We start from the raw sequence: 25,739 nt of genomic DNA, 5'->3' as shown, positions 1-25,739 counted from the left end.
GATATTGGAGATCTTTGAGGATGGGAAATACAACTCCACTACCTCCCTCATTCAGCTTGTTTTATTTCTTAATCCCAGAATGTATTTAGTATCCAAAATCCTTTTTTTTTTTTTTTGAGGATAGTGAGTATGAATTTAAGGGTTTCTTGTAGACTGGTTACAGAGGATGGTTGGATATAAGTATGTTTGAGTTAGCACTTTAGAAGAGACGAAGCTGTAAGTAATTTCTAGAGATTACTTTGTAAGAAGATTGCTATCGGGAAGAAGACAAAGAAGCAACAGGGAATGTAACTTGGTTACTCTATTGTTAATCTTTTTCTGAACTATGGCGGTGATTTTAGTACCTAATAAACTAGGTTGAGGATTGGTTCAGGTTATGATGACAATTTATCAAAAACATTGCTTGAAGACCTTTTTTAAGCTTATAATAGGTCGCTGTTGGGTGTAAGAAAAATGACATCCTTATTAAAGTTGGTGTTCACACATTAACATTTCTGTATCAGGTGGAGATCTTATTGGTGTAGAAAGTTTTTACTAACTATTTGTAAAAAGCATTTTATATGTCCCACATGAGGTGATGATCTTTTATCTTTGTTTTTCCGTTTTCTGTTTTTAAGTTTTCTGATATCCTCCTCCATTACATATTCTCAGTTAATACCCAATTAGTTACCTGCCTGTTTTTTATTTTATAAATAGTTGGCAATTCAAATTTAAGCCAGATGCAGTTCATTGTTAATGCATTAACTATACAAGTTCAAATTGTGCAGGACCAAAGGTCAGTGAAAGAGCCCTCCAGGATTTTTGAGAGCATGGTAGTTGTTGGACTTCATCCTAACTCTGACATTCAAGCACTTCAAAAGCGGATATTAGAGAAAAACTTAGAAGGTCCAAAGAAATTACGAACAACACTGAGTTTCCGTCGTCAATCCCACAAAGAACCTAATCTTGAACCTCAGGTGCTGAGTCATTTATTATCTTTTTCTAGATCAGCAAAATGCATGCTAGTTATTTTTTTGAAAGGTAACTTTATTAAGGAAAAACCCAAGTTCATAGGAGGGGACAAGATGTCCCACACTGAACTTACAGAGATGTACTCTAATGGCTGCAATACTTGCAGGCCTTGCATATTAGTCACTAATGGAAAAATTACATGCAGTATCTGCATTGGTGATGATTTAAATCATGGACAATATCAAGCAAACAGATGCTAATAGGAAGCCCCACTTTCGAAGATAATCGCCCTCCGATTCCTTAAGATTTCTCCAACACTATAAGAGGGTGTCTCCTTATCGGTTTTGCTCCTCGGTATAAGATCGGATTTGATGTCAAGCAATGTTGTGTCCCATCCTCTCGAGGATCCTTGAAAGATGTGGTTGTTCTGCTCCGTCCAAATGTGCTAATTATTGCATATTGTACACCAATCGCCAAAGGGATTGACCCACTTCACCAAAAGGTCCGCCACTCCATTCCAACACTTTTTGATGGATCTTTGAAGTGACCAAGATAATCCAAAGCTTTTTATAATATTCGTCCACAACTGATGAGAGAAAGTGCAATGAGCAAGAAGGTGTTACAAATATTTCTCATTCTTCTTACATGATATACACCAAGAGGCCAATTGAACATTCCTTCTTATTAGGCGATCACAAGTATTGATTTTCCTCTTTACCGCTGTCCATGCAAAAGCCACCACTCTGGGAGCTGCCGGTGACTTTCACACCCTTGCACAATGAGATGCTTCTGTAGTCAATGATGCCAACCTGAAAACGAGAGAGTGAACCGAGAAGGATACATTAGGGTCAGGAATCCATACTTTACAGTTAAATTTGTCAAGGGAACAATAACAAGAATAAAGACGGGTTAGGATGGTAGAAAGGTTGGCTATCTCACTTGCTTTGAGGTTACGTCTAAGCTTAAGAGACCAAACCACTATCACATCCCCTCCCCTATCCATGTAGTCACACACCCTAGCCTCCCTATTGGTTACTAAAAGGTAAAGGCTCGAAAATGCCTGACATAACAAGGACTTTCCTATCCAAAGATCTACACAAAAACCGTGTCCCCTCTCCCCTCCCCGGTTTAAACGTCACCCATAGGTCATACAATGGCCTATACTCACACATAGACCTATCCGAGCCTTTTCCTAGATGTGCCCTCTCTCTCTCTCTCTCTCTCTCTCTCTCTCCCCCACAAAAAAAAAATAAAAAAAATACTAGTTATTTTCAGTTACCTGTTTCCTTTAACCGCTTTCATGACTTTAATATTAAAAGGCTAGTAGAAAATCTGTTGTTTTTATAGCAGTTCTGCAAAATGAGTATTCTTCTGATGGTTTATTCTGAGGCTATCAGTTTTCTTCACCTACGCTATGCAAGGATATCATAGGTAGAAAATAAGAAGACTGGTATGCCTTCTTGTTTTATGAGTACGATTTGTGTTCTTCCCTTATGATATGCTTTACCCCTGTATTCAATTCTTTTGGTTGATATGCATTAAAGGACATGTACCTAGTCATGTTTTCTTAGCATTTTTTAATTAAGAACAGATCATAGAAAAGGTTATGCATGGAATCTTTCAAGACATGTATATATTTTGTGGTATCATATGGTGCTCAGCACGATGACATTTTTGTATGAGCAGGCAGAAGTATAGGTGGGGATTAATCTTTCATCTATTGATCCCACTTTGGGTTGTATATGGCTAAAAAATTTCACCCTTTTGGTGACCCCAACCCTCTGATCAGTGGATATTTTCCTGCTGAATTTGAGCCATTGGTCTCTCTTTCTCTATCTCTCTAATTGTTCACTTGCAGTCCACCAATGGAGGGTATGATAATTTGAAGTAGGATATGTTGGGCATTGTCCATCCTTGTGGAACACAATAGATGATCAGTTTGGATAATTAAATGGGTGGTTCCAGTTTTATTTTTTTCTGCTAGTACTATTCTTTGGAATAAATCATTCCAAAAAAAAAAAGTATTATTCTTTGGAATAATGCGGTGAGCAAACATACCTTTCAAACAAAAAAAAAGGCGGCGGGGAAACATGTTGCTCCTTATATATGTTATGGAAATTGTGGTGAAATAGTATCTATGATGTTAGGCAGTGCTGCTGATGACTTTCTTTGTAGTGGTAGTCTTTTAATACTTTCTTTTTTCTAATGAGATTTGTGTTTACGGTGCTTATGTCAAGCACAACTGTGCATGATCAACATATTACGCTTATTCACGTGCAGGTTAACTCTTTAATATTTGAGAAAATTTGGACATTTGAAGATGACCATCCATTTTCTACATTCAGGTTTTATTTGTATATCCTCCGCACAAGCAGCTACCTCTCAAATACAAAGATCTACTTTCATTTTGCTTCCCAGGAGGCCTGGAGGTTTGTACCAAAATTTGATTTCTGTACTAAATAAATTTTATTGCCTGTCTTTGTTGTATTTTTTATCATTTATAATATCGAATCTTCTGAATCTTAGGTGGTTCAATTTTTGATATGTCTAATCTGCGACTAAGGGAAGTATTGGGTGGCATGGCTAAACTTATTATTTCAAATCCTAGAAAACTCGTACTTCTGCGAAAGAGGACTGTTAGTGATTTAATCAGTAATCATCCTAAATTGCATTAATTTTCTGATATATGGGATGATTGCATGAAATTATCTTGGAGAGAGAGAGAGAGAGAGAGAGAGAGAGAGAGAGAGAGAGAGAGAGAGAGAGAGAGGGTGGGGGCGGGGTGGGGAATAAAAAAAGATATGAATGAATCCCTCCACAACAAAGCAAATAATTTCCATAGTGTTAGCAAAGATAACTACAAGTTGATTTTCAAATTTCATGAATACGTAGTGACGATCTCCTTTTTAACTACTTTATTAGCTTCATCCCAACATTCTGTTCCTCGTTCAAAAACCTTGTGTGTGATTGGATCTCTATGGATAAGATGATGGGAGGTTTTATGGATTCGATTTTAGTTGTCAAGGGACATATCCACATGATAGTTCCCTTTGATGCTGAAGGTGATTTATATCTAACCTATGATTTGTGGACACAGACACGAGTGTTGAATGTTGATACGGACACGGAAGTGCCGGACACGACAACGCCCGAAATTTAGAAAGGACGTGACGAAAACAGAGAGCATATATAATCATGATTTGTGGACATGGATTCATGTGTCGAGTTTTGACACTGATACGAGGCGTCTGACATGGCAACCCCTAAAAATCTGGAAATGCTGACATGCCCATGCACGTACATACATATAGAATTACTGATTACAAGTTGATTTTCAGAGTCTTAGCAAAGAAATCTACAAGTTGATTTTCAAATTTCATGAATATGTAGTGACGATCTCCTTTCCAACGACTTTATTAGCTTCAACAAAACATTCTGTTCCTCGTTCAAAAACCTTGTGTGTGATTGGATCTCTATGGATAAGATGATGGGAGGTTTTATGGATTTTATTTTATGGATTTGATTTTAGTTGTCATGGGACATATCCACATGATAGTTCCCTTTGATGCTGAAGGTGATCTATATCTAACCTATGATTTGTGGACACAGACACGAGTGTCGAATGTTGATACGGACACGGAAGTGCTGGACACGACAACCCCCGAAATTTAGAAAGGACGTGACGAAAACAGAGAGCATATATAATCATGATTTGTGGACACGGATTCATGTGTCGAGTTTTGACAATGATACGAGGCGTCTGACATGGCAACCCCTAAAAATCTGGAAATGCTGACATGCCCATGCACGTACATACATATAGAATTACTGATTACTGTCATAATTTGCAACAATATAAATACAGTATTCAGTTAACTAACTAATAACGTTATATGTTCTCCTTGAAGAATCATAGGTCTAGAAAAAGATTTGGTCTGTCATTTCTACTAGCTTCTCTGTCTCCTTGATTATGTTTTTGTTGATTTCTCCTAGTGTAATCTGACTGATGCAGATTTTCTCTTTTGACATAACATCATACATCTATAATCTTGCATGGTTATGCAGTTGAGTGGGCACTGTATATTTGTTTGTTTTCTCCTATAGCTTGTTATCACTTTACCTGTGAGAGGTGTATCTGCTTATGCATGATCTTCTAACTGTTTTAAATTCACTGCCAGGTTCATGCTGTGGAAAGAACTCCTTCAATGAGTGAGTTCAATGAAATACTTCTTGGGCAGGTATAATTGTTTTCAGAACTGATACTGTTGTCTTGTAATATATCCTGTATTAATATGCCGAAACGTGTTGGTTTTGCGACAGTATTCTTTCTTGCCAATGTAATGAATTTGCTTCTCTCAGTCCAAAAGTTTCACCATCTTGAGATTATGGTTTTTCCTCTTAGTTAATGAATTTTTTCTGTTACATTGCTTTTAAATGCTTACAGCAATTTATGTGTGGCTTTTGTTACAGGATCATCTTAAACAAAGTGATCTATCATTTGTCTTTCGTTTACAGGTGATTTGTATGTTATCATTTTATTCTGTGGTTATTCTTGCTAATCGCTATGATATTTTTTCTGTGGTTATTCTTTCTGTTTTTTTTCCTGTGGTTATTCTTTCTGTGGGTTTTTTCCTAAACAGGCAGTTTAATTACACACAATTATGTGCACTTGATCTTATGTATTGATATTTGAATTACTCTTTGAATGGAATGTCATTCCAGGATAATGTAACAATGATACCCAATGCTTCATCATTTGCATATGAATGGTTCTGCATACTTCATAAGGGCGGATCATTTTGCTATTTTAATTTTCTGAAATTATTTTTTGTCACTTTTATTGTTTGTAGAAGTCCTTGTCCATATAGCGATCTGGTGATAAGCTGGTCTGTCATGATTCTTCACAAAGAAATTTCAAAAAATAAAAATAAAAAATTCTTAATGTATACAAGAAGATAGTTCTGGATTTTTTTTGAAGAAATAGTGGTGGATATTTGGTAAAATTATGGGATTATGTCTTTGGACTTTGGGCTATAATTTATAGAGCTTTTCAAATAAATTCCAAATTGATTTGTCGGCAACTTGCTTTAAGCTGCAGCAAAAAACTCAAAGAAGCAACATGATTGAATTTTTCTTTAATCAGTATAGTTTTTGAATAGGTTGGTGAAAATAGACAAAGATAACATGGCAAGCCGCACAATTCAGCGTAGTAACAGTGAAGGTGACAACTATGCAATTACACCTGTACCTCAAACTAAATAATGACAACTGCAGCAATGTTTCCGAAATACCTTCCAAGCCATAACTCTTATGTGATCTTCATGTGCTTGGAGAACAATGTTAAACCTTTCATCCTCAATAGTCACCTCATAAATCAAGAATGGTAGACCCTAGCCTCTTGTTTTTTGTTGGATATAGTGTATTTGCCTAAGGGCATAGTTGTCATTGTGGTTTTCTTCCCTTTTTATAAATACGTAAGTGAGGGGAGTCTTCCCTAACTCACCAACTTTTCTCCTCTCTAATTCTTCTTACATAGTATCAGAGCCCTAGGGTTTGGCTCCCTAGGTACCACCATTGCTTTCCCTCATCTTCTTTTCGTCACCATCTAAAACCCTAACCCTAATCTCAACCTAAACCACCACTATCATCTTCTTTCCTAACCTAACCCTAACCCCCTCCACCACCACCACCACCACCACCACCACCAACCTCCCCTCCTTCCCTCGCATGAACCAGAGGTCCCTGCCCCTTCTCCCTCTTCTTCAGAGCCCCCACCCCTTCTCCCTCCCACCCAGAAACGCCCGCCCCTTCCTCTGTTCTGCCCCCCCCTTCCCCCCCAACCAGAACCCCCCGCCCCTTCTCGAGCCCCCCTCTCGACTCCTCCCCTAGTGGTGGTCGCGGTGCTGGTGGCCATGTCCGTTCCTATTGTACTCATTGTTGGCGCGAGGGCCATCATGTTGATATTTGCTATACTCTTCACTCGGAGCTCCGTCCCTCTCGCACGGCCCACCTTACTGCTGCTGATCCTCTTGATGCCCCGCCAGCACCGTCCATTCTTGGCAGTGCTCCTTCCGCCCCTCCGAGTGATACTTTTACTATTTTCAGGGCGGATTATGACGAGTTGCAGCATCTCCATCTCAGCAACCGCCCCCTACTGCAGGTTTTGCTCAGCCAAGTAGTTTACCGGCCTCTCTCCTTACTCGCTCTAGCTCCTGGATTATTGATTCAGAGGCCTCGAACCATCTGACTGGTAATGCATCTTCCCTTAGTTCTTTTTGCCCATTTCCTTCTGCTTCTCACTCTGTCACTTTAGCTGATGGGACCTTTACACCCATTTCTGGTATTGGTACTCTGTCTCCACACTATTGTTTTACCTTATCTTTTCTCCTTTGTGTCCCTAAGTCTCCTTTCAACCTAATTTCTGTTAGTCAAATTGCTAAGAATCTTAAACTACTCTGTCTAATTCTTTCCTTCCTACTGTGTTTTTTAGGATCTCACGTCTGAGAGGACGATTGGCTCGGGCCGTGAGGTGGATGGACTCTATCACCTCGATGGTGCTTCGCCCCGTGTTGCTTTGCACAGCTCCGTTGACTCGTACTTGTGGCATTGTCATCTTGGCCACCCCCTATCCAAAAGCTTCGGCAGACACCTGTTTTGTCATCTCCTCTTCAGACTTTTGATTGCGAATCTTGTCAACTCGGGAAACACCATCGTGTGTCTTTTCCCTCTAGGGTCCTTAGTCGAGTCTCGTGTCCTTTTGCTTTAGTACATTCTGATGTGTGGGGTCCCTCGAGGACTGTCTCTTTTTGGATACAGATATTATCATATTTGTGAATGATTACTCTCGTGTGACTTGGTTATATTTATTAAAAGACCGCTCTCAAGTTTTTCATGCATTTCGCACCTTTCATGTTGAAATCACTACTCAATATAACTGCATCCTTAAATGTTTACGCAGTGATAACGCACGTGAGTACTTTTCGACTGAGTTTAACACCTTTTTCTCCTCCCACGACATCATTCATTAGTCCTCCTGTGCCTACACCTCCCATCAAAATGATGTAGCTGAGAGGAAGCTCTGTTATCTTCTTGACATTACCCGCTCTCTCTTCTTTCAGATGCAAGTTCCTAAGTCCAATTGGATTGATGCGGTTCTTACAGCCTGCTTCCTTGCCAATCGCTTTCCATCCTCTGTGCTGGATGACTCCTCTCTGTTCTCGATTCTCCATCCTGAGTGTGATCCCTTCCCTCTTATCCCCGGGTTTTTGGTTTTGTCTGTTTTGTCCACAGCCTCTCTCCCGGCCCGGATAAGCTTGATCCTCGGGTGGAAAGGTGTGTCTTTCTGGGCCACTCCCATACCCAGAAGGGCTATCGATGCTATAGCCCTCGGCTGCGCAGGTTATTCACCTCGGCCGATGTCACCTTCTTTGAGTCGGCTTCCTTCTTTTCGGTTCCTGCTGCAATTGACCCTCTTCTTCATGATCCTCCTCCTCCCTTTCCTCTCCTTTCTCCTGTTATTCCTGCTCCTGTTGAGTCTCCTTCCTTGCCTCATCCTTCTCCTATTCCTGTCGCTCTTGCTCCTGTTGAGTCTACTTCCTTGCCTCATCCTTCTCCTCCTATTCCTGTCGCTCCTGCTCCTGTTGAGTCTCCTTTCCCTCCTCCTTGTCCTCCTCCTCTCCACGTTACACGGACATATCAGCGACGCGATGTTCATCCACAACCGCCCAAGCTAGCGCCCTCACAGCCGCCGATCCCTCCTTCCTCTCAGGTATCTCTTTTACCTCCTTCTGGTGGGTCAGTGGATTCACCGATTGCATCACGTACCCGATCTCGTACGACCGCTCACCCCATTTCTTCTGTCGTTTCCTATGATCATCTCACTCCTATGTTTAGTGGTTTTGTTTCTTCTGTCTTCTGTTTCTTTACCTAGGTCGGTTCCCGATGCCCTTGCTCATTCGGGCTGGCGGGCCGCTATGGACGCCCAGATGGCTACTCTTCGCTCCAATCATACTTGGGATTTAGTTCCCCTTCCTTCTGGGGCCCAGCTTGTTAGCTGCAGATGGGTCTTTACCATCAAGCATTTATCAGAAGACACCGTTGAGTGCCTTAAGGCGCATCTTGTCGACAAAGGTTACACACAAAGCCTTGCCGTTGATTACATGGAGAATTTCTCCCCCGTTGCCAAAATTCTTTCTGTCAAGATCTTTCTCTCTTGCTGTCAATCGTGGTTGGCCCTTCTATTAGCTTGATGTAAAGAATGCCTTCCTTCATGGTGACTTGACTGAGGAGGCTTACATGGAGCAACCTCTCGGATATATTGCTTAGGGGGAGATGTCCTCCTTAGCTTGCAGACTGCGAAAGTCTTTGTATGGGCTCAAACAGTCTACTAGAGCATGGTTTGGGTGATTCAGTGATGCTGTCATGCGATTTGCATAAGGCAATGTGCCGTTGATCATTCTGTTTTTAGTTGTCATTCTGATGCTGGACATGTTCTGTTTTTAGTTGATCATTCTGTTTTTAGTTGATCATTCTGTTTTTAGTTGTCATTCTGATGTGGATGACATTATTATTAGAGGCAGTGATACAGTTGGCATACATAGATTGAAGACCTTCCTGCAGGTAGAATTCTCCACTTAGGAACTTGGTCGCCTACGATATTTTCTAGAGATTGAGGTAGCCTATTCTGGCAGCAGTTTCTCCTTTTCTCAGCTTAAATATGTGCTAGATCTGTTAGAGGAGACTGGATTTGTGGGGACGAAGCTTGTTGATGTTCCCATGGATACAAACACTAAGTTGCTTTCAGAAGAGGGAGACTTGATGGATGAGCTTGGCAGGTACCGTCGTCTGGTTGGGAACCTTATTTATCTCACTGTTACTCGCCCAGATATCTCCTATGTAGTTGGGGTAGGTAGCCAGTTTATGAGTGCTCCACGTACCTCCCACTGGGCAGCAGTGATTCAGATTCTCCGCTATTTGAAAGGGGCACTAGGAAAAGGCTTGCTATTCAAGAAACATGGGCATGCCGAAGGATTTTGTGATGCAGATTGGGCAGTGTTAACTTACCAACTTCTCCAATAGCTTAAGCTTGTGGAGAAAAGCGTTATTTATCTTTTATACTTTAACACTCCCCCGCACGTGTGGCCCACTTGGCAAACACGTGGCACATGTGGTCCCACTTTGGGCTGACCATCACATGTGGATTTTTGCTATCCGGGAGGTTTGAACTCGAGACCTTTGGCTCTGATACCATGTTAACTTACCAACTTCTCCAATAGCTTAAGCTTGTGGAGAAAGGCGTTATTTATCTTTTATACTTTAACAGGCAGGATCTCCAGCAGATAGGAGATCTACCACGGGTTACTGCAGTTTTGTTGGTGGCAATCTAGTGTCGTGGAAAAGTAAGAAACAAGAGATAGTTTCGAAGTCCAACGCTAAGGCAGACTACCGAGCTATGTCCCATACGAGTGGGGAGCTTAATTAGTTACGTTCCCTCATGTCAGAGATTGGTTTTTCTTCATCCTATCCAGCTCAGCTTTATTGTGATAAGGCTGCGATTCACATAGCTACCAGTCCTGTCTTTCATGAGAGAACCAAGCATATAGAGGTTGATTGCCATTTTATTTGCCAGAGAATCCATAGGGGCGAGATACATGTTTCCTTCACTCGTTCTGTGGACCAGTTAGCAGATATTTTTACGAAATCCTTGCCTAAGTCGAAGTTAAATGATATTTGTAGCAAGCTGGGAATGTATAATATCTACATTCCAGCTTGAGGGGGAGTGTTGGATATAGTGTATTTGCCTAAGGGCATAGTTGTCATTGTACTTTTCTCCCCTTATACATAATTGAGGGGGAGTATTCCCTAACTCACTAACTTTTCTCCTCTCTTATTCTTCTTACACTTTTTATTGAAACATTTTGGTCTTTTCATGTCAGTTTCGGTGGAATTTAAAACCATGATTACACACTTATGCGACACCATACGATTGGGCCAATTGCACGATGCTAATATGATTTGGACTATTCATCAAGTGCATCGTACTTAGGGAATACCATAGCATGAAACCAAGTTATATCCTAGGACTGCACATAGTTGGAACTTGTTTAATGAGATCTTCAAACTTGAAGTTGAAGCCCGCTTAATTGTCCTATTAGGATTTTTTTTTTGAGAGTGTGGCTAGCGAGTGTTTTGAGTTCCACTGAACTTTTGTAAGGCACATTTAGATGGATTGCTTCTCTCCAGGTCCGTTTTCAAGTTCATTATCATAAAGCATGGTTCATTGATTCTGAGCCTTGCGATGAGTTATCTACAAGTATGGAAATGTCCAAAAAATCACAAATCCCTTTGTTTTTACCTACACAAAGATGAGAGTAACAATAAAATGGGCCATCCTTCTAAATTGTTGGCCAGCTCCACAAGCTCCACAATCACTGAAAAACTTGATGCTGTTAGAATGAGATAAGAGAAGAGAGGGAGGAGAAGAGTGATGGAGAAGATGGTGAGATTCTCCACTAAGGAGTCCTCCCATATAAATGATGCATATATAGGCTCAAAGTAGGGAAACCTCGTACAAAGACTACAATACCCCTCATATTACAAGTAATGACTAAACTACCTTTACATACTACCATTCAAAAAAAAAAAAAAACCCTTACATACTCGTCAACACTCCCCATCAAGCTGGAGTGTATATACTATGGAACTCCAGCTTTGTACAAAGAAAACCACAATAACCATACAACTATAAAACCCATACAACAAAAATATATAATCATCCAATACACACTGCCAGCTTGGTACAACACTCCCCCTCAAGCTGGTGTGGTGAATGCATAATGAAAAGCATAACAAAAAGTAGTAACGACCACAGTGAACACAACATTGAGATCAACGGCCATAAAAATGAACAACTCCCCCTGAATCAATACTATGGCGAGAGCGATCACAACAGGGTCTCCCTCTGAAGCAGAGTAATGTCGAAGTAATCCGCATACCAATGAGCAATGGCTAACAGAGAAATCAACGATCGAACATTAGCGCCACAACAGAGAAATAGCAACAAACCACGAACAAAATATGCACACCAAAGGCACGCATAGCGAACAACGACGAAGCAAGAGTAGAGATAAGGTGAACGGCACATCGCCAGTAGAAGAGGAAGTCCAATTAGCAGAAAGTGAGAGGAACCAACAACCAACCAACAAAAGGGCGATAGAAAATCAGCCCACACCAATAACCAACCAACGACGGTCACAGAGCACGTCGCCAGGAGAAACAACAAGGTCGAAAGAAATGCTAACGGCTGTGCATATAGCCACCGCCATTAAGGTCAAATGCATCGCAAATGACCAAGCATATAGCCACCAACAACAGCAAGGTCGAAAGCAATGCTAACGACCGGACATATAACCACCGATAACAACAAGGCCGAAAGCAACGCTAACAACCGGGCATATAGCCACTGACAACAAGGCCGAATGCAACGCAAACGACTGAGCATATAGCCACCAACAAAGTGGATTGCAACGCAAACCACTGCAACGACAACGAATGCGTAAAACTACACAAGGCAACTACACACATGTGTAGAAGCACCAACAAGGTGTATTGTAATGCAAACCACTACAACAACAATAAAGGTGTAAAACTACACCAAGAAACTACACTCACATCAAGCAGAAGGAACCAACCAAGAACCAACTACAACCAACCAACAAACAATCCAACCAACCAACCAACCAACAACCCAACCAAACAACCAACCAACCAACAACCTAATCAATCGACCAACCAACAACCAACCACAGCAACGAGGATCACAACCACAATCAACCCAACCTACAAAACAACCACAACCATAACCAATCCGACCAATGATGATCACAAACCAACAACCAACCAAACACCGACCAGCCACTCACAAATCACCAATCAACCCACACATCAATGCGCAAAGAAGCCACCAACCGACCAACAAATCACAAACAAAGAGGGTGAACAACATAAAAGGAATCACACGAAGAAACACCAAGCGTGGACAGAACCAACGAAGAACATGAAAGGAAACCAACTAACCAATGAACTACCAACAAAGAAGACAAAATTAGATGACGTGGAAACAACAAGAAGACAACAACAAGACGACAACAAGATAACACTAAGACAACAACAAGACAACAACACGACTACAATCAAGACAACAACAAGAAAAAAAGAAAACAGATGCTAGTGTTAACATAGTTATTAATACTAATGGCTAAGTAATTCAACATGCAAAAGAAAAAATACAAAATTTCATGAGAAGAAAAGGTTTTTTGTTATATCTTTTTCTTTTTCTTTTTCTTGGTTTTGTTTATATTATATATTCTTATTTAACTGCCATCTCATGTTCAGTGTACAAATCTTGGTTATCTGTCAATGGGCCCAATATTTCTTTCGCTTTGTGGTATTCCTACATAGGGTTCTTAAGAAAGGTTCTGTGTCTATCTCAGGTGGCTGATGATTCAACATTGTATGGATGCTGTATGTTAGTTGAAGAAATTGTACAAAAACCATCAGGATTGATTTCAATGATTTCGGAGGAAGAGCCTTCCTGCTCGTCTTTGAGTCGTCTTATCATAACCACGCCCCGGTGTTATTGCATTCTTTCAAGGCTTCCCTTCTTTGATTTGCATTTTGGTATACTGAAAAGGTACTTGCTATTTAAATTATTTTATTTGCTTTCTTGTTCTAATTTTTTGAGGTTCTTTGTAAAAGTGCTTCAAGTTTCTGATGATACGAAATATAGGATTATTAATAAAAAATATCAATTCCTAGGATGAACTGTTATGAAGGTGTGGCTTAGAGAAAATAAATGAAGCAATAATGTTCTGGTAAAACCTGAGGTATACTGCAAAACTGCATGGGTATCTGACATATTTGTTAAGAAGTAGATAGTTAGGTGGTATTTACATTATGTCTTTATTGTAAATCTTTTTATTTCTTTTACATCAGTAAGATGGGATCCATCATAGATGGCTCCAATGGAAATCCTATAATATATGTATGTATGTATACACACACGTGGTTCGTTGGGATTGCGGTTCAACCCACAGAAACTCTATTCTTTCTTTCTTCCATTCCTTGTCTCCTACCCTCAGAAACTCTCAGAAACACACCGGTTCAACCTTCAGAAACTCTATTCTCTCTTTCTCCCTTCCTTGTCTCCTTCCCACAATTTGAGTGGTCTTCTCCAATGTTTCTTTTCTTTCCTTTTTATATGTCATGATTCATTCTTGTCTTGGTTTGATTTTTCTTTTCTCCTTGAAATCCTAGATTCACCTTCTCTTTTTCTTTTATCTTTGTTCCTTGAATTACTTGTGCTGAGCAAGCACTAGAGGTTTCTCTCTTAGTTGTGTGAGGGAAACCCATGGGGTTCCTTTTTCTGTTCCCTATTATGTACCTATTCCTCTTTCGTAATGATGGGTTCTTTGTTACATGGATTCTTCTAAATGGGTGAAGAATACATGTTGGACATGTCTCAGATTCCAAGACTTTAGGATTCACATAGACTTTTCTAGGTCTCTTTTAATTGTTTTTTTTTTTTCTGAATACTTCTACCACAACCTTACCATTACTGCATGTTTTAAGTTTCTATCCTATTAGTAAGTTTTTTATATTTTTATATGAAAATAAAACAATATATTTACTGAACCTACTAAAATTTTTAATATATTATTTATTATAATTAAAATTTCAGAATTAATTAAAATATTTTGGCAAATCCATGATCTTTCTTTTTGGGGTTTGCCGAATCCGAAACCGATACCTGTGTTGGATTCTGAGTTTCCGACACTTGTACCTGTAATGATGCAACATAGGATGGGTTTGTCTCTTTGTGCATTTGGTTTGGATTGATCTTTGTTATTTTAATCGCTATCTGTGAATTCTTCTGCTCATTGATTGCCTAAAAGTTTTAACTGCTCGACATCTTGATGTGCTGTTGAGTATATCTATATTGGGTTACAAATTATGAATTGACTTGTATTCTGATTGTTTAACTAAATCCACATTTATTTGTTTCTTTATTTTTCCATTGTGTTGCACATCTTGACAAAGTTCTCATTGTTCTCTAGCATCTTCACTGAAGAAAGGTTGGAACGGTTAACAAAGGGCATTGATATATTAAATTTGGTTTCATCAGAAGGATACAACAATGAAGATACGCTTGAAAATTCTGATAATATGTCACTGAAGCATAACCATGCAGAGGACATAACAGTAGTGTCCATGGAAAGGCCCGAAATACATTCAGAAGTTTCTTCTCCTACAAGTATCATAGTTAATGGGAATGACCCGGAACATCAAATGCTTGCTAGTGAGATGGATTTGTCAAGAGAAGCCATCAATGATCATATAATAATTCAAGTGAATTCAGAAACTGAAGCGTTGACGGCTAAAAGGGATTCTGGAGTTGCAACACATGTTTCTAATGGTCACGACGTCTCTGTTGATGAAGTTACGAGAAGCAAACAAACAATTGAAAGTCACTTACCAGAGGCTGTTTTGCCCCTTTTGAGGCATCACCAGTACGAAAGCTCTGAATCCTCTAGCAGGTATATCATTCTTCTTCTCTGATACTTTGGTAACTCCTCACTAGTAGCACATATGTTCTGAAAATATGATAGTGGATTATTGAATTCATTTTTATTCAAGCCTAAATGAATTACTTTATTTGAATTGAACTTAGTTCGTTGTGGAATCCGTGATCATGTCCTCTGTTTAATACGTCAAAATTTTATTTATATTAGTACAAACATTTACTGTATTGCCTTATTCTTTGCTGATAAATGGGTTCGAGGGAAAGCAACTTCTTATTCAAAGAAAAGATGGCATTGTGTGTAAAGATAATAAGAACTTTGGCTGTGGAATGCATAGTAAACAACCAATAACACCTCTCCACCCTCCACGCTTCCCTCTCCCCTCTCCACCCCGACTCCAGTTCAAGGAATCTAAAAAGTGGATTCACAGAGCAGGCTAAGTTACGAACCCGAAGTTATTCGCAATGGATTTGATTTTCTTGAAGGGAAGATCAACCTCTTGACCCGCTTCGAGGGAAGGGTAGGCCCTCCTTTTGCAAAAGCACAATTTCTAGAATAATTTCTTCATTGCTGAAATAAAAGATTACAACTTATTTATATCCCATAGATCCTACGGAAATTCATATTTAATAAGAATCCTACCCAAATCCCCTTCCTAATTGAATAATAGCTTATTATTCTAAGAGTAGCCAATATGCTTAGAGTCCTATCAAATTTCCATCTCCTGAATATAGATAACTACTAAAAATATTGCTAGTTGTCACATTCGTATCACAAACTAATTTAGACTCTAAGTGCGACCCATTCAGGCACGTAACATGCTACTAATCCTAAAACATGTGCTTTACTTGCATCATTCATATAATGTTATCTGTTATGGTAAGGGTGTTTAATATCTTTTACTTACAAAGTAGTTAAGTGATAAAGTCAAAACAGTTTTTTGTAAGCAATGATTGTGTCAGCATGCTTGTGAGGTAGAGTGATTTCATCATATGAATTTATTGAAGAGATGGCTAATCTTTCAATAGAAATTCCAATTTTGGCTATTGCATTTGTTTTTATGCAGTTTCCAGGGTTCCCCAAGTGAAGACAGAACTAGTAGGAGTGACATGTATGAAGCAGAGATGAATTATGCCTCTTCCTCTGGCCAGGAACATTTCAGTGATCACAGTGACATTCTTGAATGGGCCAAGGTCTGAAGATTACGTGTTTAGACTTTTTTTGACATGTACTATGGTCATGGTTTTAAATTTTGGCCGAAATTCGAAATTTCAGTTTCAGATTTCGGCCGGAATTTGATCATTTTGGCCGAAATTTTAAAATTTTTAAATGGGCCGGGTCTCCCGAAAACGGTACATATGGCCGGCCCTTCGGGTGTCTCGGTGATACAAACAAAGAAAAGACGAATTCCAATCACATCACCAACCAATCCTTACCAAAGGAAGAAATAGAATCGAATAATCTACAATCTTTCCTTCCCGTTGATTCCCCCCGCCAATCAAGCTGCACTTCCTTCTAACAAGTGGCTGAGAGTAAGAAAGCTACCTTGGCCTCTTGGCAGGAGGTTCGCTGTCCCCCTCCTTTCCTGTCTGGCCGCAGTACGGTACCTGAACCCGAAGCTTCCCCGGATTCAGACGATTCAGGAGATAGTTTAGTTGCTCACTGGCCGCGGTACGGCATCTGAACCCGAAGCTACGATTGGATCCGATTGGATCTGATCCGTTCAGATTCCACAGATTCAGCCGATTTGGTTTGGTCCTCTCCACCCAACCCCGGAACTTAGAACGGCCGCCCTGTTTTGGGCGGTGGAACAGGGAGAGGGGAGGTCGTGCCCATTCTCTCTCCGGGCATGAGCAGGAACATCCAAATCGCAGACCGAATACATGTACATGACGGAACGACATATCATAGAACACGTGATCTGATTTGATAGGCCGGAATTAAAAGTAAAAATTACCGAAACCGATATTTAAAACCTTCACTATGGTGTCTGAATTGCCACTTCTCTGTTGCACTCTTGTTGTCTTCTTTTCTTAGTTACTAAGTATTTTAATTGATTTTTCAGGCAAACAATCATGGTTCCTTACAAATAATTGGTGAATATTACCGGTTACGTTACCCTGCCAGAGGTTCTATGCTCACTTTTCACCCTCTCGAACACCTACATCCTTTGGAATTTCATAGACCTGGTGAAACAGTTCTGCATATCGCTGGCTCGACCATTGATCTGAGATCTTGCACTACAAGTTTGGAGGTGTCTGAGGTATATTGTGTTTTTGCATATTTAGGATTTAACCTTCATTTTCACCTCTTGCTTTTCCCAGTCATTTAACTTTTTTCTGACACATTAGTCCAATGAAACTTCGTTCTGGCATATTAGTCCATTTTCCATAATTGTAAACTATAGAATGTTGGTGAAAGGTGCTTTATATGTTATAGCTCATGGTTTTTTTCAGGCACACAATGCACTACTGACAGAGGAGGAGGCAACTGCACTGTCTGTATGGACTGTTGCATGCATATGTGGTTGCCTGCGGCTTGAAAATGTAAGTTGCACCATGGTTGTAATGAGTTTTTTTGTATCATGCTCCAAAGAGGGAGAGAGGGGGGTTGGGGGAGGGTGCGTAGATTATCTACTATAAATCACAATTTTTTTCACTCTGGTATTCTGTTGATTGACTTGAAATGAATTAATGGATTGATTTTCATTATCCTATTGGTCTGCCTTTAGCTGTGCAGTATGAGGCCATGAGCTGATTTAAATCTATTTTATGGCTGTGTATGCTTGTAGGCTGTGTGATGTCGAACTTTTCTAATTATATTTATTGTTGGGATGTCAAAATTATCCCATGCTTAATCAAATAACTTGTGTGGCACTTGCAATCAAAGTAGGGCATGTGAATGTAGACACCCCATTTTGCCTAGGCTCAACTGATGATAGTTCTATGCGACGACTCCAATGATGAACTACTCCCGAATCCATGGGTTGACGGCTTTTGTAGTTTCCAAACCTTGGATATTTGGGCAAAATACTGGAACCCAGCCAAAATCCACTACAAAACATCCAAGCAAGGTTTTAAATTTCCGTTTTGATCGGCACAGAAACAGAAACATTTATGTTTCGGTAGAAATCTTGTAAAATCACGGAAATGTATGGAAACATATGCAAATGATGAAATTTTGAGACGAAACGTTGGGAAATTCTAGAATAAGCACAGATACATAATTAAAAACCATTCAAAAAAAAAAAAACATACTTAGAAACCATCACATAAGCAAGAAAGACATCCATAATGGCTTAATCACATTGAACACCTAGTCATATGTGTTGTCAACTGTCACACATGAATGGACACTAAAGCCGATAAGTACAATGTAATGTATCATAAGAAAGTACAATGACCAATCTCCCCTCCAACGAACCTAGCTCTATGTCAATACCAGAGAGTTACGAGGCAAAATGTGTTGTTTTTATTTGCATTGTGTTTTTTTTATTTATAGTACATTAGGGAAGGATTTTTTTTTTGTTGAGAAAAAATAGTTTTATACGATGTAAATCATAACATCATTCCAATTTTTTGTCGTTCCGACCATTTCGCTTGAAATTTCAAAATTTCGAGTGAAATATTGACGTGGAAGGAATTCGTTGAGATTTGGTTTCGGTGGGATGGAAACGAAACCATTTCGGTTGTTTCGGGGAAGTTTAGAAACCATGCATCCAAGAAACCCAAAAACACCACATTCAGGTTACTTTTTATTATGATATATTTTCTGTTATTGCACTCATGCAATACATAATATATTGCAACAGAGATCATATTTTTCAAGGAAATATTTTCTCATTGCAAACATTCAAAATATATTGGGTCATGTGATAGTTTTCATGCAATATGTGTGTGCGCGCGTGTGTGTAAATTAACCCGCGGGTCCACACAGCCCGTTAAAACTGGGCCGGGATGGGTGGACCCGCGGGTGCCCGTAAACTGGACCGTACAGCCCCATCTATGATGAATTCACCCCCTATTTTTTAAAATGGACGGTTTGGATAAGCCTACGGTGTTGGGCACTCAATCAGGCTCTGAGGGTCAAGGCACTCACCATTGCTTGCATTATCTCTGTTTGGATTCCAGAAATTTTCTGGAAAAGTTTGAAAAGGAAAATATTCCCAAAATTTCCTACCTTTTTTTTTACAAATGAATGGGGGAAACTTGAACCAGCCATATTCAATTTTGACTTGGAGAAACCTTCAATTTATGATAATATCCCTCCAAATTAACCATAGTCATATAATTTCCCTCTAAATCATGGAAAGAAAAAAAATCTAGTGAAAAACTTTTCCATCAGAAAGGTTTTTCTTGCAATCCAAACAGGGCCTTAGTGACAAACTGATGCTCCTCAATCCATTCTCATCAGTTTGAGGGGAGGTTTTAGATGGTAGTGTATTACAGAATGTACAAATACGATCAGTATTGTCTTTTGTATGTTGAAGTAGATACATTTTAGACATATCTTTAGGATGGGTTAACCTGTCATTTCATCTTTATTTGTTTGTACTTTGGATTAATCCCAAATGGATTTCTCAATGTAATACAATTATATAAGATATTAGTCTCCACTTATATCTTCTCCGCACAATTTTCTTTTGACTGGTAAAGTAAATACATCACCTAAGAGTATAAGAATGAACACCCATCGGAGATAAGAATCCTACTTACATTCACGGATGTGCGGAACACTGTCATTAGAAAGTTTTTCTGCAATGCTGGTCCCTCATTGTTGACGCGACTAAGTGGTTTATTTGGGAAGGCGTGTTCTAAACATTTAATTAGATGCAATCCATATTATTTCATGTCCATGTAGCCACCTTTTTGTCATTTTTATAGAAGGAAAAATTTTCGAGGCATGTGGGCATTCTGTCATGCTTTTCTATGAGACAGAAAACTTCAGACCTGTCAGCTAGTTTACATGATTTTCAAAACCATCAAATTTATGGTTTTCGTTTCTAAATGTGCTGATGAAATGAAGCAAAAAATGATTAAGTTAAAACAATGTCAATTGACCTTCATGCAATATTTCGTGCTTATCAGGTGGGCAATTTTTTGCAGTAGTACCTTGTGTTGAAACTAAAATGGGCTATGCTGAATTTTGTTATGATTTTTCCAAATTATTGTACATTTAATTAGTTACACAGGCATATTATATATATATATGTGTGTGTGTGTGTGTGTGTGTGTGTGTGTGTGTGTGTGTGTGTGTGTGTGTGTGTGTGTGTGTGCGCGCGCGTGTGCCACTAACTATGATGCAGCAATTCTCTTTTCACTTTTCAGGTGTTAACAATGTTTGCAGGGGCACTTTTGGAGAAGCAAATTGTGGTTGTCTGCTCTAATTTGGTACCCAACACTGCATTGTATCTATTTATTATATTTTTATTTTTCAAATGAAGTTGACGATTTTGTGGGAATTCAATGCATGCTCTGTAATAATATGATCTATTGCTCTAGCTAGGCCCTGTGTGGTTTCATCCAACAAAACATACTCAACTCAACTCAACTCAACAAAGCCTTTGTCCCAAACTAGTTGGGGGTCGGCTAAATGAATCCTTTAGAAAATTTCATGAAGAAGGTGAAAGGAATCTACCCGGCTCTAATCCTGGCTCTAGTTGGGTTCTTCTATGTTGATCATTTTCTTCCATTCTATCCTATCCAAGGTCATGTTCTCTATCAGGTTCCTAGCTATAAAGTCTTTCTTCACTGTTTCTACCCAAGTTGTTTTCGGTCTGCCCCTGCCTCTTTTTACTCCATCAACATGGCACGAGTCGCCTATTCTCACTGGGCATCCAAAGGCCTATGTTGGATATGCCCAAACCATCTTAAGCAGTGCTCTCTCATCTTCTCCTCAATTGGTGCCACCCCCACCTTTTTATGAATGTCTTCATTTTTAATTCTATGTAACCTTGTGTGGCCGCACATCCATCTAAGCATTCGCATCTCCGCTACACTCATCTTATGCACATGCTACTTCTTGATGGCCTAACATTCTGAGCCGTACAGCATGGCTGGCCTCACAGTTGTCTTATAAAATTTTCCCTTCAACTTGGTAGGGATTTTACGGTCGCACAGAACTCCTGAGCAAGCTTCCACTTCAACCAACCTGCTCTTATTCTATGGTTAACATTCTCTTCAATCTCTCCTTCCTTATGTAGAATTGAACCTAGATAGCGAAAGATATCCCTCCTAGGTACCTCCTGTCCAGTCATATTTACTACATCCTCATCCCGCCTCCTTACATTACTAAAGTTGCACTCCATATACTCTGCCTTAGTCCTACTCAGTCAAAAACCTATGGATTCCAAAGTAGTTCTCCATAACTCTAACTTAGCATTTACTCTTCCTTTAGTTTCGTCGATTAATACTATGTCGTCTGCAAATAACATACACCACGGCACCTCATCCTGGATACCCTCCGAAAGCTCATCCATAACTAGTGTAAAAAGATTAGGGCTTAGAACTGATCCTTGGTGCAGTCCTATTGTAATTGGAAACTCACTAGATGTGCCATCCGTGCTTCTGACACTAGTTACTGCTCCAATGTACATATCCTTAATCACATCAACATATTTAGCAGGCAATTTTTTCCTTTCAAGGAGCCACCACATAGCACTCTTGGGAACCCTATCATATGCTTTCTCCAAATCAATGAAAACCATATGAAGGTCCTTTTCGTTTTCTCTAAATCTCTCCATCAACCGCCTAATCAAGAAGATAGCTTCCATAGTCGATCGTCCGGGCATGAAGCCAAACTGATTCTCTGACACCTTAGTCTCTTTTCTTAGTCTATGCTTAATTACCCTCTCACAAAGCTTCATTGTATGACTCATTAGCTTAATTCCCCGGTAATTGGTGCAGCTCTGAATATTCCCTTAATAAATGTTTTGTTTCATCCAACAAAACATAGCTTCAGTAAAATAAATGTTTTAAGATTTTTTTCTGGGATATACTTCCCTACAGTACAACTATTCAGTTCAATTCAGACTATGTGCATGTGCTACTTGTTGTCCATTGCAAAGTAATTTGTATAATATACATTATTACATGTTCTTAATTTGTACTGGTGGTTTCAGGGAATCTTGTCTGCTTTGGTTTTATCAATTGTCCCACTTATTCGGCCGTATCAGTGGCAGAGCCTATTAATGCCAGTATGCATCCTCCTTGGTTTTGTTGTTGAGGTTTTCTTTAGTAATTTTTCTTCAATTTGGGTGTAATTTGTATCCCTTTTGACTAGTAATCTTTGTATTTTAAGCTTTCCGAAGTGCTAGATCTTTCCACTCAATAGCTTTATATATGCATTTCCAGGTTTTGCCAAATGACATGCTGGACTTTTTGGATGCACCTGTCCCATATATAGTGAGTTTTCTGAGCTGGTTATCCGTTTGTAATTTCTTCTGACCTTGGCTATCTATTGAAAGACACTTCGTTTCAGTGGATCATGTATCTCCGTGTATAGATTTGGATGGTCTTGAATAGGATGCTTATAGGTGATCATAGACTTCCAAGCATGCTTTTGGAACTTGGTTAGATTACTGATATTATGTGTCTATTATCATAAATTGTATCTGTAAAACTTACTAAAATCCTTCTAATTGATGAATGTAACTTCCTTGGGCGCTCTTTCGATACAGGGTAAATTTTATTGGAAACTTTTTTTCCATGAAAAGTGAATTATCCAGCATTTTTTGACCTTTTCCATGGAATTTTTTTCCAAATTGAAAATTTCCCTTCTTTCTAGGAAAATTTCAAAGCCTAAACCCTGGCATTTCTTTTTTCGTTGGATTTTTCTCAACTCAACTCAACTAAGCCTTTGTCCCAAACTAGTTGGGGTCAGCTAATGAATACTTTAGAAAATTTTCATGAAGAAGGTGAAAGGATCTACCCGGGCTCAAATTGACCTCCTTTTGTGACCTCCTTTTCCTTGGATTTTTTCTATTTCCATAGATCAAAGTGGCTCCTTAGAGAATCATATCTTTCATTTCATTGATATAATATTAATATTACTCTTCTATTGAAGCTGGCCTTTTGTCGTCTTATTTTTGAGGTTGTGTTTTGAATCAAATAAATTTTTTAATAATGCAATTCAAGTAAAATATTTTAATTATGCAAACCTGTTTACTTTCCTTTTATCTCTGCTTTTGATTTATGAAAAAAAAAATTCTTCACTTATTGTAGGTTGGGGTAAAGAACAAATCGGCTGAGGTACAATCAAAGTTAGCAAGTGTCATTTTGGTTGATGCCAACAAGAACCAGGTTTGCTTTATCTGCTTCTGCAACTAGATGTTTCTCTTAGCCGAACATGATCAATTAGCTTTTAAGGTTTTCTATCATATTATCACCTATCCATCAAATACTTGCATTTCAACCTTCTTCTTTTGAGAAAATAACCAACTGTATTTTAAATACAGAAGCAAAAATACAAGGAAAAAACTTAGGGCAGAGATTGCAAAAGAAGAATGACATTTTCTAACTAGGGTGCTTGCCACATCATTAGCCATCGTATGAAAATCTTCATCCCTAAAACCTTTTGGCTACTTAATAACTCATCATGTTGACTAAATCAGATTACTTTTATATTACACGTCAAGTAGTCTTATTTATTATCTTTGCAAGGAAGATATAGACAGACCACCTCAAGTGTTAACAAGAGACCAGCTATATTGGTGAAGTTTCTATATATTATTGGAATAGTCTTGAAAATTAGTTTCTAGAAAAGTTCTCAATTATTCATGAATTTTCCTGTAATTTGTTGTTTCTCTAGTTCAATATTTAGGGGGTAGAGCCTGGAGCTTATAGGTTGTGATGTAAACAATGTAGCATTAAGGTCCGTGTATTTGATTCCGGTTACCCACCAAACTGAGATTTGAAAAAAATGGAAACTTCAGAGCTTGGGACTGTTATATATTACATTTAGGATTTAGTAAATGTCTCAATGAAAAGCAGGAACACTTTATCCTGACATAGCATTGCACCTTTAACACTGTAAAATAACAGTCAAGGATTGTAAATTATGTGCTCATTTGTTTTCTGTTTGCTGGACATTGCGTAATATCTCTTGATGGTTAAGTCAAGAATATTCTTTCTTCTGTACTCGTTTAATTGAAAATACCATCTATCTTAGAATAGGCTTTTTCCTCTTTTGTTCATTATGTAAGAATTTTTTTTGGTGCTTTTTTATGTTGTCGCTTTATTCACTGTTTTTTTTTGTGATTCTAATATGTGATAAAAAAGAAAGGTTATTTAAAATGCCTCCTGTTATTACATATCACAATTTTTACAATGGGACACTTTAAATCCAAGTAATCTGATTGTTCCTCATCACATGGAGCAAGTAGGTGAGATCCCCAACAATACCACAATTGCCTCAACACAAAGAGTTGTTCTCGTCTCTAAGTCCATATCATGCAAAGCTTGTAGGCGAAAGCTACTTGGCAAGAAAACGGCCAGTATATGAATGCACAGATGTCCAGGTATGCTCTTACTTTGGAGTGATGCAAATACTTTATTTTATAGTGTGAACTGAAGTTGGATTCTCATTTATTCTTACATTTCAGGTCATATATATTGATTCCTTGGTTTAATTCCTTAATTATGGTGGTGATAGTACATGTAAGTTATTAAGGTAACCTATTGGGATGTACTATTGAGATCCACACGAGGTGTATGCCTCATGTGTTGGGGTGTGCCTTGACAACATTGTCAACTCCAAATTTTCTGGTGTCCACAGTTGTAGATCAATTGAAATAAGCTGGAGTGATGAATAATTACAATGGAAGCAAGAAAAGAGAGTTATTGAACCCATAGGGCCAGGCCAATAAGAGCAAACAAGCAAGCAATATCTGCTAGAAAATATCGTCCCCACCTAGCCCTGATCTGTAATGGAAACCACCACCTTCGGGCTGGCTCAAGCTAAATATCAATGGGAGTTCGATTGGAAACCCAGGTAAGGCGGGAATCGGAGGGCTTATAAGGGATGATAGGGGAACATTAATTATGTCTTACTCAGGGCCGGGAGGGAAATGCGACGCAAATGAAGCCGAAGTGAGAGCTCTCCTTTTTGGTCTTCGATGGGCCCACGAGCATGCTGTGCATCATTTAATAGTGGAAGGAGATTCAGCCAATGTAGTAAGCTGTGCATCAAGTAAATCAAAAGGGCCATGGC

At 39.1% G+C, this 25,739-nt stretch overlaps 1 protein-coding gene across 7 annotated transcripts in view; it reads left to right on the top strand.

Annotated features, from left to right (window-relative positions):
• LOC143863526 (uncharacterized) overlaps positions 1–25,739 on the top strand; it is a 53,947-nt gene that overhangs the window by 10,186 nt on the left and 18,022 nt on the right. For 5 of the 7 annotated variants that reach the window (XM_077374213.1, XM_077374212.1, XM_077374214.1 and 2 more), the window contains exons 5-18: positions 768–956; positions 3,297–3,380; positions 5,130–5,189; positions 5,422–5,466; positions 13,443–13,642; positions 15,066–15,545; positions 16,597–16,723; positions 17,596–17,793; positions 17,987–18,076; positions 20,858–20,920; positions 22,651–22,725; positions 22,883–22,933; positions 23,753–23,830; positions 24,913–25,047. In XM_077374213.1, coding sequence (XP_077230328.1) covers positions 768–956; positions 3,297–3,380; positions 5,130–5,189; positions 5,422–5,466; positions 13,443–13,642; positions 15,066–15,545; positions 16,597–16,723; positions 17,596–17,793; positions 17,987–18,076; positions 20,858–20,920; positions 22,651–22,725; positions 22,883–22,933; positions 23,753–23,830; positions 24,913–25,047 — 1,875 coding nt within the window. Of the gene's footprint in view, positions 1–767; positions 957–3,296; positions 3,381–5,129; positions 5,190–5,421; positions 5,467–13,442; positions 13,643–15,065; positions 15,546–16,596; positions 16,724–17,595; positions 17,794–17,986; positions 18,077–20,857; positions 20,921–22,650; positions 22,726–22,882; positions 22,934–23,752; positions 23,831–24,909; positions 25,049–25,739 lie in introns of those variants that run through there. The other 2 variants (XM_077374217.1, XM_077374216.1) reach the window with 2 other exon arrangements.

This window comes from Tasmannia lanceolata, unplaced genomic scaffold (genome assembly GCF_043159265.1).
Source record: "Tasmannia lanceolata isolate RefF3 unplaced genomic scaffold, GAP_Taslan_0.1 ptg000044l, whole genome shotgun sequence".
NCBI lineage: Eukaryota > Viridiplantae > Streptophyta > Magnoliopsida > Canellales > Winteraceae > Tasmannia > Tasmannia lanceolata.
This window is presented reverse-complemented; position numbering and strand designations above follow the sequence as displayed.